This window comes from Martes martes (genome assembly GCF_963455335.1).
Source record: "Martes martes genome assembly, chromosome: 12".
Taxonomy (NCBI): domain Eukaryota; kingdom Metazoa; phylum Chordata; class Mammalia; order Carnivora; family Mustelidae; genus Martes; species Martes martes.
Genome location: NC_137900.1, coordinates 65,120,583 through 65,137,587, shown reverse-complemented (window position 1 = coordinate 65,137,587; position 17,005 = coordinate 65,120,583). Strand labels below are relative to the sequence as shown.

Sequence of the window (17,005 nt, the reverse complement as noted above, 5' to 3'; positions counted from 1 at the left end):
AAAAGGGAAAAATGGAAGCACTATCCTACCAGATATCAAGCCATATAATAAGGCTGTCTTAATTAAGATAGTGTGGAACTTGATGGAGAAACAGACAAACTGACCAGTGGGATAGAAAGACCAGCAACAGACACATACATATATCGAATTGTGATATGTAAACAGAATTGTAGAAATCAGTTAATAGTGTGAGACAACTGGTTTTCCAAATAGAATGGGAAATTTTATTTGTATCTACTTCGTATCACCGATTTCAGATTGATTAAAGACTTAAATGTTAAAAGCAAAATATTTAAAACATTTTTTAAAAATGTTTTAGGGGCGCCTGGGTGGCTCAGTCAGTTAAGCGGCTGCCTTCAGCTTAGGTCATGATCCTAGGGTCCTGGGATCAAGTCCTGCGTCGGGCTCCCTGCTCAGCGGAGAGCCTGCTTCCCCCTCTCCCTCTGCCTGCAGCTCTGCCTACTTGTGCTCTCTATCTCTCTGTCAAAATAAATGAATAAAATCTTTTAAAAATAAATAAATAAATAAAATGTTTTAGAAAATATAGGAAAATATCTTCTTGATCTTAGAATAGAAAGCATTCCTTGAATAAGACACCTTAAGCATGACCATAAAACAAAAGACTGAAAAATTAGAGTATGTTTAAATTAAGAATTCCTTTTCAACAAAGATGCTATAATGAAAGTAAAAAGATAGTTATTTTCATATATATCTAATAATGAGAAATCTAGAAAAGCCATTGTAACTGTTCAGGAAACTGTCCAAAAAATAAGTTTTACACAAACTAGCAAAGAACTAGCCTATCCAGAAAATTCAGAGCATACATGAATAAAACTAAATACTTACATCTAAAAACAGTTTCAATCTCACTCTTTTAAGGGCACACATAAAGCTTGTGCCAGATGGAGATCAATAATGTAAATATACATATATTCTTTAATCAGTAAACACTTTGACTATAGCCATTGTCTCAAGAAAATAAGTGACCTACTGAACAGTGGAAGATAGTAAGAAATTCTAGTCATAATAATCTCATTGACATTTACATGTTTAATACCATTCAATAAACACTGAATCTTGCTGAACACCAGGTACTGTGGGATACGCAAATAGCAGACACAATCCCTGATCTTTAGGTCCATAATCTAGTTAGCAAGCAGTAAAATACATATATAAAGAGGTAAGTCAAATTTCTATGAGACCTCAAGTCAATCTTTTTTTTTCCATCTCCACTATCTCTGTAATCTCTCCTAAAGGACCTCTTGCATTCATTTCACTCTATCCAGATCTATTCACTACACTGCAGCTATAGAAACCTTTTTGAAATGCAAGAAGACCAGAGATGCACTCTTTGGAGAAACAAACCACTGTAGAGATTCAGAAACACGAAGCACAGGGCTAAAAGAGATGTATGTGAAACCCTGCACTAAACAATGACACCCTAGCAACCTTCACTTAGTCTGTTTCTATAACTGAAAAGTTAAGTGTCTACTTGCCCCAGGAGAATGAGGATTCTTCTTTAGAAAACTAAACCAGAACAAACCTCCATCTACTGATATTTGGAGGTTCCTCCAAGGAAAATGCCATATTTTGCTGACTCTTGCAATTAAAGATTTAAAAAAAAAAAAAAAAAGGAGCAAAGAGCAGAGGAATTAATTAACAAATAATTTAAATTTCCCACCAGGTGGCTCAGTTGGTTAAACATCTGACTCTTGATTTCAGCTAGGTCATGATCCAGGTCTTGGGATCCATAAAGGGCTCTGTACTCAGTCGGGGTTTGCATTCTCTCTTTACTCTGCCTCTCCCCACCGCTAGTGCATGCTCTCTAAAATAAATAAATAAGTCTTTAAAAATGATTAAATAAATAAATTTCCCAAAACTAAAAAAGAACACAAGTTTTTAGATTGAAAGAGTCCAACACTAAGCACACCATGATCAAATTTGAGAACACCAGGGATTAAACAGATTACAAAAGCTCCCAAAGAGAAAAATAAAAATTGGGAAATCAGATATCAGCTTTAGTAAGAGCTACACTAAAAAACCTTTATATCTGAAAGAATTCCAACTAGAATTCTATACCTACTGAAATTAGTAATCACATGTGAGGAGAAAAAAGGTATTTTTCAGACCCATAATAACATAAAAATTTACCTCCAAGGTACCCTTATTTAGAGACCTACTAAAAGATGTACTCCAACAAAACAATGGAGTAAACCAAAAGTGAGTAAGACATAATATCCCGGAAAACATGGACCCCACACAGAAGAGCAGCTGAAGGAAGTCCCAGAACAGCAGCCGTGCAACAAGCCTAGAAAGTAAATCCAGATTGGGACTGGGAATAGGGCTATAGGAAGGAGTCTTCAGTATAAAGAATGGAACGTAGTAAATCTGAGCATATGAAAATTATTACTGATAGCATGTAGCAGAGATGTGGAACATTTAAAAAAATTAACTACAAATACACAGAAAGCCAGTAAAGAAAAAAAAAAGAGAAAAAGAGAAACAACTATTAGCTTCATAAAAAGCAAAGACTATACTACACTATTTTACCATTTGGCTTGGAAGGAAACAATACAAACAATACAATATAAACAAAATAATGAAATACTGATTTATAATTTAACCAAAAATTACAGTATATGTAATTGTATAAGGGGAAAGGAAGTACAAAAGCAGAGTAAAAAGCTAGAGCTCCAAGAAGAGATAATGCCACAAGAAGAGATAATACCTGAACCTGATTGAGAAATACCAGTCTATAAATGATATTAAGGAATAAAGAGATAAATACCAGGGAAAATGGTCAAAATGATTAAAAGTGGTTTCTTGCAATTAGGACTTGGAGATGAAAAAGGGTAAGGTAAAGCCTTTTAACTTTATTTGGCTTTCATCATGTAAATACATGACTTTTTAAAATTAATTTAAAATAATTAACATTTATTATTAAAAAGCCAGTAGCTGCAAAAAAGATTTGCAACACTATGTTATTGTAACTGTTATAGATAGAAGAACAATACCTTAAAATGACTAAAAACTCTTGCAAAAGACAACAACATAATACATGCAGGAGACAGGAACAGGAAATTTACAAAAGAAATACTACTATCCAAGGCGCATATGAAAAAAAAATTTCACCATTCAAAGCAATTAAAGAAAAACTCTAGATAAAAACAATAAAGCAACATTATTTGAACAACTAATCAGCAAAATTTTAAGAAATGGGTAATACTAATGGTGGTAAGGCTTTTGGAAAATGTGTTGATTTTGAGTGTAAGTTGATTCATTGTTTCTGGAGGAAATTTTAGTAATATGAATCAAAATCTTAAAAATATGTATGACATTTGATTCAGTAAATCCTGCTAAAAATGTACCCTTAAAGAAATAGTTACAAATATGCATAAAAGGATCCAACCACAGGGTATTTATTTTAGTAAAATTTTCTTAAGATTGTCTTTTAAAAAAAAAAAAAAAAAAGATTGTCTTTTCCATACTGATTAACTAGAAACAATGTAATAGCCTTACCTGAACTGTACGTCCCGCATTGATATGCTCTTCATGCAACTTATCCCAGATTCTGCACCTTTGATACTATACAAAAGAGAAAAAAGGTACAGGTTGTTTTTTTTTTAATTACCAAACTTATTACTTCTAGTTACCACAAAAATCCCCACTCACCTAACCAAACTTAAACATACCAGCTAAAAGTTATTGACTTAATAGTGTCAGTTAATGGTCCAATGACAATATGAGTAGGAAATTTTTGAAAACATCACCTACAAAATTCTGGCAAATGGTAAAACAAATAAAAATCACTAGATACAATTTACTTTACTGAAAAAAGGCAGTGTGCTCAGTCTTGCAAATTCTTTGGAGATGAAAAAAATAATGAGAATGTAAAAGAATAAAAAATAAAGATTAAGAGTGTTCATGAGATATTGTTACTATTTACCAAGAATTTTAAAAGTTTGTCAATGATAGTGTCAAGGATTAAAAACTAAAATCTGACTTTGAGAAAAAGTAACATTGATACTGCAGACTAGAAAGTACACAAAAATGAGAATGAACACTAAATATATATTCTTTAGTTTTTACCAAGGCAATGTTTAGCCTTCAGGGTTTCTTTCTTTCTTTCTTTTTTTTTTTTTTAATTTTATTTATTTATTTGACAGAGAGAGAGAGAAAGAAGAGAGATCACAAGGAGGCGGGGGGGGGGGGCAGGCTCCCTGCTGAGCAGAGAGCCCGATGGAGGGCTCGATCCCAGGACCCTGGGATCATGACCTGAGCCGAAAGCAGATGCTTTAACCCACTGAGCCACCCAGGCGCCCCGTAGCATTCAGGGTTTCAACCAAGAAACTTGATGAGCAGGATAACAGAAAATTCTTCATTTGACAGGAACCATAGCAAAATGTGGTAACATTATAGCATAATAATCATGTAGAATACAAACATCAAAACCAAACATCACATACTATTTTTGGTTTAAATAAAAAATCCAAACAATCAATATGTTAGTAGGTGTTCAGTGTATCACTGGTATACCACATGTCAAAAGAAGAAAAAAATCAACCTAGAAATACTGTGAAAGGACAGAAACATGAAAATGTCCCATATAGGGGTGCCTGGGTGGTTCAGTCAGGTAAGCATCCAACTCTTATTTCAGCTCAGATCATGATCTCAGGTCATGACATCGAACCCCCCCCCCATAGGCTCTGTGTGGAGTCCATTTGAGAATCTCTCTCTCTCTCTTGCTTGTGCTCTCTCTCAAAATAAATAAACAAATCTTAAAAAAAAAAAGGAAGTCCTTCAGGCTGATATAAAAATGGAAGAGAAACCTGGCCCTACACAAAGGAATGAAGAGCACTGAAAATGGTAAATATAAAACATTTGGCCGGGGTGGGGGGAGGGGGCGCCTGGGTGGAACAGTTGACCAAGCATGGGGACTCTTGATTTTCAGGTCATGATCTCAGGGTCGTGAGATGAAGCCCCACATCAGACTCTGCACTGAATACAGAGTCTGCTTAAGACTCTCTCCCTCTCTCTCTCTGCCCCTGCCCCCACTCTCTCTCTCTGAAACAAGTAAAATCTTTAAAAAGAATTTTTTCCTTATTTTTAAAATCTTTTTGAAAGAAAACTCTGTTTAAAACAAAAATAACAACAATGTATTATTGGATACAGAAGCAAATTATATGACATGTTAACACTGTAATAAGACCCTGAGAGAGGAATTGAAAGTATATTATTATAAGGCTCTTATACATGAAGTGATACATAACAAATCAATGAGGCTGATTAGGTTTGATTTTGTACCATATAGCTTGTGCTTCACACCTAACCTGAACAATCCATGACACTCACTTTCACACTTAATTATATGTCACTACTATTCTCTGAATTATTTCTTAATTTATTTCCTTAACTGGACTGTATACTTCCTGAGGATTAGAACCTTAATTTAAATTTTAAAAAAAAACAACTATTTTTTATGAAATTTTCAGTGCTAACAATAGAGGCAGCAAACACCCAAACTTATTTATTTCTTATAATTAATGACCTCCCTTCTCATTAAACCTGGAAGACTGAACACAAGCATTTATCTCTGCTCTTTTCTAAAACCCAACAAAAATGGCAATGAAGAACTTTAAAAGGTATACATTCACAAGAGTCATGAAGATACAACAGAAGATACCAGTTGACAAGAAATTTTAACGAAATTTTAGAAGCTGGAAAGAGTACAGACATGTTGCAACTGACTTAGAAGATCTGAGAAAGCTGCACCATGAGGCTGCAGAAGGGGTGAGTGGTGTGTGAGAGGCAGTGAGTGACAAGCCTACTCCCTAAAGACTCAGTGACCAGAGGTACCAGCTACCAGGGAGTCAGGAGGATGTGTATGGTGGGGCAGAAGGCTTGGTTGAAAGTTTATGTAAGGAAGAGGTAGTCTACCAAGTGCTCTCTCTACAGGCCCAAGCAACTACACTGTCCCTATCTTCACAGAAGAACACATTCCAGAAGAGTATCTGGTAGTTCCCCATTAAAACAGAGCCTTCACCTGCTCACCCCTCCAGGTATAAGACCCCACCTACTTCCTGCTACGCACACAAATACCTTCCAATTAGCACTTTTAAACATCAACAGCTCACCAAGGAATGCCCATAATACTGCAGGCTGACACAAAGAAGAAAGGAGGAAGGGAGGTGGGGGAAGAGAGAGCAAGAATAAAAAAAAAACTCTGGGAAGACAGACAAAGAAGCAGATAAAAACTTTAAAATAAAATCACCAGAGAGATGCCATGATATTACATCCATGAAACAAGAACAGGAGGATTCTCTTTAAAAGAAAAAAAGAGAACTGACAGAAAAAAGAACACAGCAAAAATACAACTCTCGTTATTTCATCTTAGCTGGAATGTGGATGTAATAGCTGAGGTTGGAGCTGCTATTTTACATGCAAGAGAGAAACAAGCTGAGGATCAGAGAGCAGGATAAAAAGAGCCTGGGTCTTTAATGACTGCTGAGCTGCCACTGCAGCCCGGAGTGCTTCTGTAACTATGAGCGGTTAAAAATAAAAGCAAAACCAAAAAAGGTCTGTCTGATTTAATACACTATTTTGGGGTTTTCTGCCACTTGTGTTTTAACTATATACTAACACAGTACATGCTACACAGTAAGTTTTCTCCTAACCCTACAAAGAAAATTATGTTCCAAGCATGATCTTGTTTCTATTAACTATGCTTAAGCCTATCTTATGTTAGCCAAGAAAGCTGAATGCTAACACTTCAAATTTCAGCACTGTGTTCTAATCAAGTCTATCATGTGTAATAATACGTAATGCTGAAGGACCTATGGAATACAGTCCCAGGTGTGCGCAGCACACTACTCTCATTGTTTTCGGATGTTGCAGAATCACTCCACCAAGGCTTACCTTTAATTTCTCTTCAGTGTGACTTTCTTCTTTTAAATTCATATTGGATGACTGACGGCTAACATAATAAATATTTTATCTTTCTACACCCTTCCCCCAGGAAGAATATGCCTTTTTTAAAGTGAGGCACTGTCAAACACCTGGAGTCCAAACCTAGTTCATAACTCTTTTGTCCACAGTGAACACAGCAGCTTTTAAATATTTTTGCATTGCCATAAACTATTAAAATATGTTATCCAAGCTTATATACATAAAAAGTCACTTTCATAGTAAAACTAGAAATCCTAGAGATAGTATAATGACCAAGAGTACTGAATAAAACACAGATCAGTATGAGTTTGCTTAGCTTCAGACATCACCTATACTGTAAATTATAATTATTCTGACATTGTCTAAAAATTTCACATTAAGTAAGAATTTCACAAAATGCTAAAGAAAAAAATGCTATAGCACAAAAAGATCAATATAATTCTGGAATAATATTCTTATGAAGTTTGGCACAACTAATCGAATCAATAAAAATCCTTTCCTATCCCCACCTTCCTTGTTCCCGGGGTTCTGGCTTTTCCATTGATGATTGACTGGGTGGTATGTGTGGCTAGGATCTGAGGGTATGACTGCAGGCACTTTATACAGAATAAGTATAAGAAAAGGGAAATTTAAGACATGCCAAACCTCAAAGGTAATATAGGGCAATAAAGGAAAGAAACGATCTTAACAGAGCATAGTCCACCTATGTCTAGGTTTCAGAATCAATTCATCTGCCAAATTCTAGTCATCTCTGTAACTGAGTGCTTTGATATGAGCTCAGGACTTTAAAATACACCTTATCAACCTGCCACCCAGATATGATCAACCAGAGTAAACAACTCGATTTCTATATTGTTACAGTGCTAAAAAAATGAGCCCTCCTCATTAATCAAAGCAGGGAGCCCTGTAATTTGTTTCTGCTTATGACAAGACTAACCAGTTTACCAGAAAACTCCTCCACCCTAGAAAGTCACAGAACTTATTGCTTACAAATAAAGAAAAACTTAAGAGATGACAAAATAGCAATCTTGAATTCTAGATAGCTTCATATTTGCTTTAAAATTTTCATCTTAATATTCCTGGTGCTTATTTTCTATACTTTTTGAAAAGATTTAAATACTAGGAAGACAAATGGTATCTATGGGGAAAATAAAAGCTGACACTTCTTAGTTATATAAGGTACTCAGGTGAGGGTGATAAATATTGTTTATACTGAAAGGCTTAATGACCACTTCCACCCCACCCCCCACCACAAAAAATTAATGGAGGGCCACACAGCTTAAAATTTATTTGGGGGAGGTCTTTTTGAAGGAGCAAATCCCACTGACTATCCTACAGCAAATAAAACAATATAATCTGCCAAGTCAATGCCCAGTAGTAAACCCTACATTCCCATGAATGCCACAACTATTCCATCAGATGCTGGCCAGTCCAGTTTCTATGCCACCTTCACCATGATCCAGGAAACTAGTTCTTTCTCACCTATTTCCTAAACTAACCTCCAGGTGGTATTTCTCAATTTGGGGCTTTCCTCAAAGGGAAGAAGTCAATTTGGGAAATTCCCTCTTTCACACAATGATTTACCTCTTTATTCCATGTGCACCTGAGGAGGATAGAAGTTATCGATAGACACCAAAGTTCAAAAAACTAGCCATAGGGTGAAGGAAATTAAGGCAGGCCCATTAGCCAAAGTTCACTGCCTTCACATTATGGTGCACTATCAGAAAATTTGTATTTTAATTAACTGTCAGTATGTCAATATGTACAACTTAAAAGGTATAGTTTCTATTCCTAAATCCCTCCCTAAAAAAGGAATAATACCAGATGTAGTTGTAAAACAAAAACCCAGATGAAAAAAATGAATGTTACTAAATCAACAGGAGATGGATGTGGTTTTTTTTTTTTTTTTGGTTTTTTTTTTTTAATTTATTTATTTGACAGAGATCACAAGTAGGCAGAGAGGCAGGCAGAGAGAGAGGGGGAAGCAGGCTCCCTGCTGAGCAGAGAGCCTGATGCGGGGCTCGATCCCGAGCCAAAGGCAGAGGCTTTAACCCACTGAGCCACCCAGGTGCCCCCAGGAGATGGATGTTTTACCAAAGCCTCTTACCTAATATTCTAAATTTGGCTGAAATGCACAAGTATAAATCAGAATTTCCAACTGTTTCTTGTGGTAGAAAATGAAAAACAACCCACCTTCTCAATATTTATCTGGTGCTTTCTTAGCCTCTCCAGGTCTGTTGGGATTACTGTCTTAATGAATTTCTGGATAGCTGGTTCAAGACGGCGTAATTTCACTTTTTCTTCATCTTCAGACATCCTAAAAAAATGCTGTGTCACTTCTACTTGCAGTGACTGTCTTCTCCACTCACATAGAAAAACCTAAAAGGGAAGTATTTAAGAATGTTTTTAATCAGTTTCTATAATTTTTAAAAACCAACAATTAGTTAATTTTATAATTTATTCTAAATATATATTCAACTTAATTCTGAACTTGAATAACTTTTTTAAAGAAATCTTTTATTTTGAAACCTTTTTCTTTCTACAGATGAATATGCACTTTAAAATGTTTAGAAAATATGAAGAAGAGGATAAAATAAAATCAATCATCTCCTCACCCACAGTTAACTACTCTTTCCATTTTGATGTATGTCTTTCCAGGCCCTTTTCCAAATAAGAATGTATACACTTAAATACCTTTTTTTATTTTTAAACTATGAGTTTACTGTCCAAGTTTTCATTTCCCAATGTATCTTGGACAACCTTTTTTAAAAGATGTCACATGGCAAAACCAGAAGAAAAAATTTCAAAACATTTCTGCTTGTATCAAACTCCATTTCTAACCTCTTAATGTAACTATGTAATTATATTCTTCAAATATATTATAACATCATATGCAATTCTTCTCACTGATGTCCTTTAAACTGCCTCCTCCCTTTCTTACAAAGTGATTAGTGCTGTCCAAAACCAATACAAATAAACAGTTAACAACAGAGCTGGAATAAGAACCCAGGATTCCTGAGAGTACAATCAAATGTTCTTTCTAATTAACCAACAGTTTCCTATCACTGTTCCAGAATGTCCAAGAGAATGCCTTTGGGATCAGAGTAGGTGAGGGTAGAGGATAGCAAATGAGCAGGCTCCAGGACCCCATCCCTGCTTCAAGTGGAGAAAATTTACTTATATCTGTTTCATAAATTTGAGCATATTAGATTTTACATCAGTAAAGGGCTCCACTGTTTAACTAAGCTTAAAAACCACTGTTGTACAACCTTGCTTTCATGCCATCTCATTAGCCCACAACCTCTCCTGTATTTAAAAAAAAGAAAAAAAAATGACTATGTTAATCCCAGTGGGTTATGGGGTCTTAAACCCAGGGTCCACACAGAGGTTCACAAATATACTTTATGGAGTCCCTGAATCTTTATAATTGTGAATGTATTTTTGAGTTATGTCAGAGAATAGAGTCCAATGCTTTTATGATATTAAAAAACTGCTTTTATGATATCACCGCAGAAGCATTAAGAACTATAAATCTAAATAATGTTGAAACTTTCTTTCACAGTTGAAAATCTCGAAGTGTTGGTTATACAGAGTATCTCATCAACTTAGTAAGTTCATTTTTTTATGTTTAAGTTTTTTTTATGTTAAGTTCGTTTATGTTTAAGCTTGAAAGCAAAAAAGGGAAATCTCCACACACCAAAGATAAAGAGAGTTCAACAGCTACAGTAGTGAGTGGGAATTGGAGATACATACAGAAGTTCATTGCCGACAGTCCACAGACCCAACGAAACAGGAAAATTCATAGCTAAGGGACTACAGATAGTAATCTAAAAAAAAAAAAAAATTAAAATAGGTACAGTTGGAAGGAATAGAATCCTTTTAAATATTAGATAATACTACAAAACAGTAGCAGGCTAATCTGAGAAACCAAGTACAAACCGAGAAATAAAAACCTCAAAAATGTGTTAAACAATAAACTATGTAGCTGAAGGGAGAATTATTGATTGGAAGATATCAGTCAGAACACAGAGGAATAAAGAGATGAAAACATAGAAGATAAAATGAGTAGCTCAATAACAAATAGGAGTCCCATAAGAGAAGAATAAGGAAAGTGGTGAAAAGGCATTATTCAAGAGAACATGCTGAGAATTAAGATGCAAGACCTCAAATCAAAAATGCACATAAGCCCCAAGTGGCATAAATTAAAAAAAAAAAAAAAAACAAAATTGCCAACACATGGAAGGGAAATTACAGAACATGAAGGGCAAACAAACAAACAAAAATCTTAAAAAAGGCCAACCAGAGATAAAGATAAAATAAAGCAACAAAAGCAGCAAACTTTCCATCAAAGCAAGGTTATCAAAAGACAGGAATATCCTCAAAATACTGAGAGAGTTGGTATATGTCCAGGTAAATTATTATTCAGAAACGAAGGCAAAACAATCATTTTCAGACACAACAGTTTATAAGCAAGTTTTCTCTTTAAAAGAACTACTAAAAGGCACACTTTAACGATAAAATAAACCCAAAGGAAATGAAAGCCCAGGAGGTATGAGTATCATAAAGTATACTATTACTGGGTGCATATATGAATGAATGAAAGAAGAAAGGATTCATTTTGAATACCCTGATTAAATATAATACAAATCTTTCCATGTAAATGACTGCTTTTCTATAATACATCTTTTATAGCAGCATAGTGTTACATTACATAGATGCTCCATAATTTAACTAATCATCTATTGTTGGCTATTTAGGTTGTTCCCAATTTTCCACTATTATATACTGTACTACAATGTAATTACCCTTACACATAAATCCATACTACCATCTATGTTTCTTCAAAATAAATAATTAGAAATCAAACAAGTACACACACTTTTTTAAGGCTTTTGATACCAAATGTCCCAAACAGTTGTGCCTGTTTACATGCCCACTGGCAGCATATCAAAATATCCAAGTACCCATATTCTCACCAATACATGGTACTAGCATTCTCCTTAGACATTCAAAAATTGTGTCCCATTATTGTTTTATTTTGCATTCCTTAAATTACTGGGAGCATTGATTTATTAGCCATTTGCATTTCTTATGAATTACTTGCTAGTGCTATGTATCTATTTTACTACAGGGGATATCTTTTTCTTATTATATTTAACATATAATAGACTCATAAATTATCAATTATTTGTCTCACAATGTTCCCAGTTTATCACATTGCTTACATTTTTTTCTACCATGCAGGTTATAGCCTATAGGAAGGTATCTTTTTATCTACCACTGTTCCTTTTTTTTTTTTAACCATACATGGTTTTCAATAGATGCTGATGGAACTAAAATATTTCTTCACAGATCCTTTCTTCATCATTTCTAATCCCATCACTCCAAATAATGCAATATACATAGCACCTTACAAGTGTCTTAATTAGGCTGCTTTTAAACTCTTTCCCCTTTCCAATTTTTCCTCACACATTACCACCAATTAATATACCAAAAACACGATTTGCAATATGCTACTCCTCTGAACAAAAACTTCCTAGAGTTCCCTATTATTTGAACAAGAAAATACAATGTTCATAAACAGATTCACACAATCTAAGTATTATCACCCAATCTCTACTTTTGGCTTTGCAGTGATGCTCCCTCTGTCCAGATGCCCTTTTACAGGCATCATTTATGTATCATTTGATATACAACTCTAATTAGATTTTTTCTTCTCCTCCACTAACCAGTTTATAGTATACGTAACAAATCCCAATTATTAGATATTTGACTTCTTTGCACTATTCCCCTACACTATGATGATAGATTTTTTTCAGTTCCAAAAGTGACGTTTCCAGGTCAGAGTTATGAATGATTCTGCCCCTCAGCTTTCTGTGTCCAGGGAAAACCTACTGACTCCTAAGGACCATCTATAAGGGAAGACATTCTGCCCCAAGAACCTCCCAAGAGACTCTTCCAACTCTTGATCTCCTTCTGGCCAGTATTTTTTTCTTCTCTCCACAATTTCCATTTCTATAAAATTATAATAAAATGCCTATATACACTAAAATGAGAACATAACATTCAAATAATTGGATAAATCGTGATGTTACTGAAATAGAAAGTTGGACAGCAGTAGTTTGTAAGTTGTTAAAGGAAGGTATGTAATCCAACATACAAAATGTGTTGTTAAAATTAACTGAAAAACAAGTATTTCAGCATGTCTTGATTTTTCAGTCAAAAAACTGGAACATTTTTCTGATAGAAATGACAAAAATGAAAAATACATTTACATTAACATCACAACTGTGTAAAATATGCCTATGAAAAAGACAAGACAAAACATACAAAAATGCCTAATTTCCCAAACTTCCGTAGAGTTGATTTCGTTGTAACTTTTTTTTTTTTTTTTTAAGTGTAATGGAATATCTGAGGTGATAGAATTGTTCTGTGTCATGACAGTCTGGATGGTAGATACACAATTATATGCATTTGCCAAAACTCACAGAACTGTGTATTACAAAGAATGAATTTTTGAAAACTAAAAAACAAAAACAAAATGTAGAGAAACACAAAACGGAACACAAACTAATAAAAACAAAACCATATTACCAATGAATAGCATAACCACACTGAAAGTAGGGGAAGAAAATAATCTAGGTTAACTCTGGAAAACACTATTTTAACTGGATACCATGAAGCTAAAGACAAAAAGAACTACACACAACTGTATTCTAATTAGCAAATTTGTTTTTTATAGGCATATGGGTTAGAAATCCTGAAAATCCTTCATATGAGAATTGAGCAAATAAAATATTCTGTAGAACACGAAAGCCAGATTTCTGTCAAAGGAAGAAGTAACAAATAAGGGGCATGACTAGGATGAACCCTGTGGTGTTCGTTTACAAACGGAACTTTCAGAATGAATTTTTATTTTTAAAAATATATATACACAGATGTATGAATACATATATACAGATAAATACAAAAAACAAATCTTTGTGTATGCATGGGTATATGTGTGTGTGTATGTGTATATCCATGGAATATGTGGATACACATGTACAAAGCTAGGAAATATATATATATTTATAAATAAACATAATGAATATAAATAATATAAGTAAATATTTAGTCTTTTATAATTACATAAATAATAAATATCTAACATGATCTATAAAGGACAAATGTTTATAAAAATAAATAATACATATATTTATATTTATATATGTTCATGTCTTCTGCCAGGAACCACAAACAATAATACTCCAGTAGCAATGAGCACATCTAGTCCCTTGATCTTGATGTTTAAATACCACTCGTCAAAAAAGGAAACCATGGGCCCTTGGAGGAGTGGAGGATTGCAGGGCTGGGACAGAGAAAACACAAGACAAGCCTGGAACATCTAATGGTGCCAGAAAGTAAGGAAGTTCTCAAAAAGTGAAGGAGGCCTGTCGAAAGGACAATCTGAAAAAACTCCCAAGGGCCAAAGCTGGACAACTGGAGACAATATAAACACCAAAAATTACTAAGAGTAAAATAAGTGAGTCCATACTGATACAAAAAAAATAAATGAATAAACAAATGGGCAAGGGGCAGCTCTTCCTCACAGAACTTCAATTAATAAAAGGTGGAGGAATGAGGGAAACAGAAAATCACCATTAGAAGATCAAAGTAATAATCACTGAAGGCAAGATCCACCACTGGATGGTAAAATCAACAAGTGAAAGTTTGAGGAGAAACAAGATATTTGCATAGTTTAGAAACTCTCCCAAGAGGGATGCCTGGGTGGCTCAGTTGGTTAAGCAGCTGCCTTCAGCTCGGGTCATGATCCCGGCGAACTGGGATCGAGTCCCACATCGGGCTCCTTGCTCAGTGGGGAGCCTGCTTCTCCCTCTGCCTCCCTCTGCCTCCGTCTGCCAGTGTTTGCTCGCTCGCTCGCTCTCTCTGACAAATAAAAAATATTAAAAAAAAAAAAAAGAAACTCTCCCAAGATATCGATTCATTACAAGGGAAAAGTAGTAAATTTACAGTAGAGAATCCTAGCAGACACCACCTTAACCAAGTGATCAATATCAAAAGCAGTGTATCATAACATGAACCCCTCATATGATGAATTGAGAAGGGTACATCCACTTCTGTGGTATCAACAAAAATACATAACCTTAATCTAATCATAAGAAAACATCAGATAAAACCTGAGGGACACTCTACATTATAACTGACGGGGTACTTCAAAAGTGTCAAGGGGAGGAAAGACAAGAAAAGACTAAGGAATCGACTATTTCCAATTAAATGCAATATGGGACCTTATATTGGATCCTGGAACAGAAAGAAAAGGACATTAGGATAAAAAATTATGAAATCTGAAAAATGGTGGTAGCTTGGTGAATAGAATTGTACCAATGATACTTGCTAACCTTTTATAATTGTACTATCGTTATATAAGGCGTTAACTTTAAAGCTGAAGAGAACTGTATCACTTTTGCAACTTCTAATTGTAAAACTATTTCAAAATAAAAATAAAATAAAAAGGCTTTCTAAAAATTTCTGAATTGATGTTTCAATTCTGAATTGGTGTTTGAGAAAACAGCTCAAACATTTTGAAGAACTGTACTAACACTTGAGGGGGTCAGGGTGCCAGGTGCCCTACAAACTATCCTTTAGGGCTTATAACTACTATCAGCTGAGTAGCATTAATACTCCTGTTTTCCGTGAGGAAAAAGTACTGGGAGGCTTACTCTATTAGATTATTTATAAATAAAAAGCCCCATTTCTCAGAAAAAGTCCAAAACTGCCGGCAACCTTCCGCTCCCCCAAAAGCGAGGAACACCGTCTATTGGCCTAGAGATCCCACATTCTTCCAGTGGTGGCCCCGAATGTCCTCAGGCATGTCTTCCCGTGCTTCTGATTGGCAGACGGGGCACTGACTTCGGAAAGAAAAGTCCTGGCCCCTGGTCCTCCCACATGGTCTCCTAAGCCCTCCGATTCAGAATTTATCTAGGAGGGAGTCAGAGGCGCGACCATCTCCAGAACCACGTCCCGGTCTGGCTGCCAGGAGACTCCGACCTCGGTTCTCCCGGTTCTCCCCTCACGGCCCCCGAGCCTCGCGTCACCCCTCGCAGTGTCGCCCACAGCGCCCCTGGGCCACAAGCACCAGACGCCCCCACCAGAGAACGGATGCACGGGCGGTCTCGGGACCAAGCCGCAGGGCGACCCTGACGACCTAGGGCCCACGCTGCGTCACGCGCAGGGCTGGTGCAGGAAACTTTCCCACCCCGCGACCCGGGGAGGCCACCGCGCTCGCCTGTCGGCGGCCTCCCAACACCCGCTTTGAAATGAGCTTCCAAAAACGAAACCGCCACTTCTCGGAGCCGGGAGGAACCCTCAAAGCGCTCGCACTCCGGATCGGACGCGGGGCTTCCCACCGGGCGCCTCTACCGCCCGCAGGCTCAGCGCCCAGCCCACAAACCCCGGCAGGGCCTGACGCCCCCGAGACAGCCTCCCGCAAACCCCTTACCTCCCGCCGGGGCGCTCGAGGCCGCTTGGTATGCACGGCGCAGGCGCGGCTGCGACGGGGCGGGGCGTCGTGAGGGGCTGGCCGGGCTGGACCACGCCCCCTCCTGGCCCTTTTGGGCCCTACCGGGTATGGCACCGACGCTGTGATGACTCCATATCGCGGGAATGATTTAAGAAAGTGATCCTGCTTTATGTTGTGGGGTTGCAACCCTGGAGCCAGTAGGAGAGAGACCCACAATCACCTTTTAGGGCTCTGTGTTGTTTTCAGTACATAATTCAAGCATGCATAGCTTTCTACATTTTGCAAAGTTTTCCTGTCCATTTTCCTGTTTTAACAGGAATTTTATTGGCGGGCTGGCCATGTGTTCTAAGCTTTTTACACATGTAGAAACTGAAGCTCTGAAAGGTTGTTCCTGCTCCCATTCCGTCCCCCAAAACCCTGTGAGATGGACAGGACACAAGTCTTACAGCTATAATAGGCACAGAAATTAAAGCTCAGACAAGTTGTGATTTCCCTCCCCACCAAGGCTGGGGGAGTCCTTCCTGCCACTGTCCTTAT

At 36.6% G+C, this 17,005-nt stretch overlaps 1 protein-coding gene across 5 annotated transcripts in view; it reads right to left on the bottom strand.

Moving 5' to 3' along the window:
- STX17 (syntaxin 17) overlaps positions 1-16,488 on the bottom strand; it is a 54,472-nt gene extending 37,984 nt beyond the window's left edge. The window contains exons 1-4 of one of the 5 annotated variants that reach the window (XM_080820727.1): positions 16,448-16,481; positions 10,699-10,772; positions 9,139-9,324; positions 3,520-3,585 (exon numbers count right to left, since the gene is read on the bottom strand). In XM_080820727.1, coding sequence (XP_080676853.1) covers positions 3,520-3,585; positions 9,139-9,261 — 189 coding nt within the window. In that variant the 5' untranslated portion in view covers positions 9,262-9,324; positions 10,699-10,772; positions 16,448-16,481. Of the gene's footprint in view, positions 1-1,681; positions 1,826-3,519; positions 3,586-9,138; positions 9,325-10,698; positions 10,773-16,447 lie in introns of all 5 variants that reach the window. The other 4 variants (XM_080820726.1, XM_080820724.1, XM_080820725.1 and 1 more) reach the window with 4 other exon arrangements.
- Between the last annotated feature and the right edge of the window lie 517 nt (positions 16,489-17,005).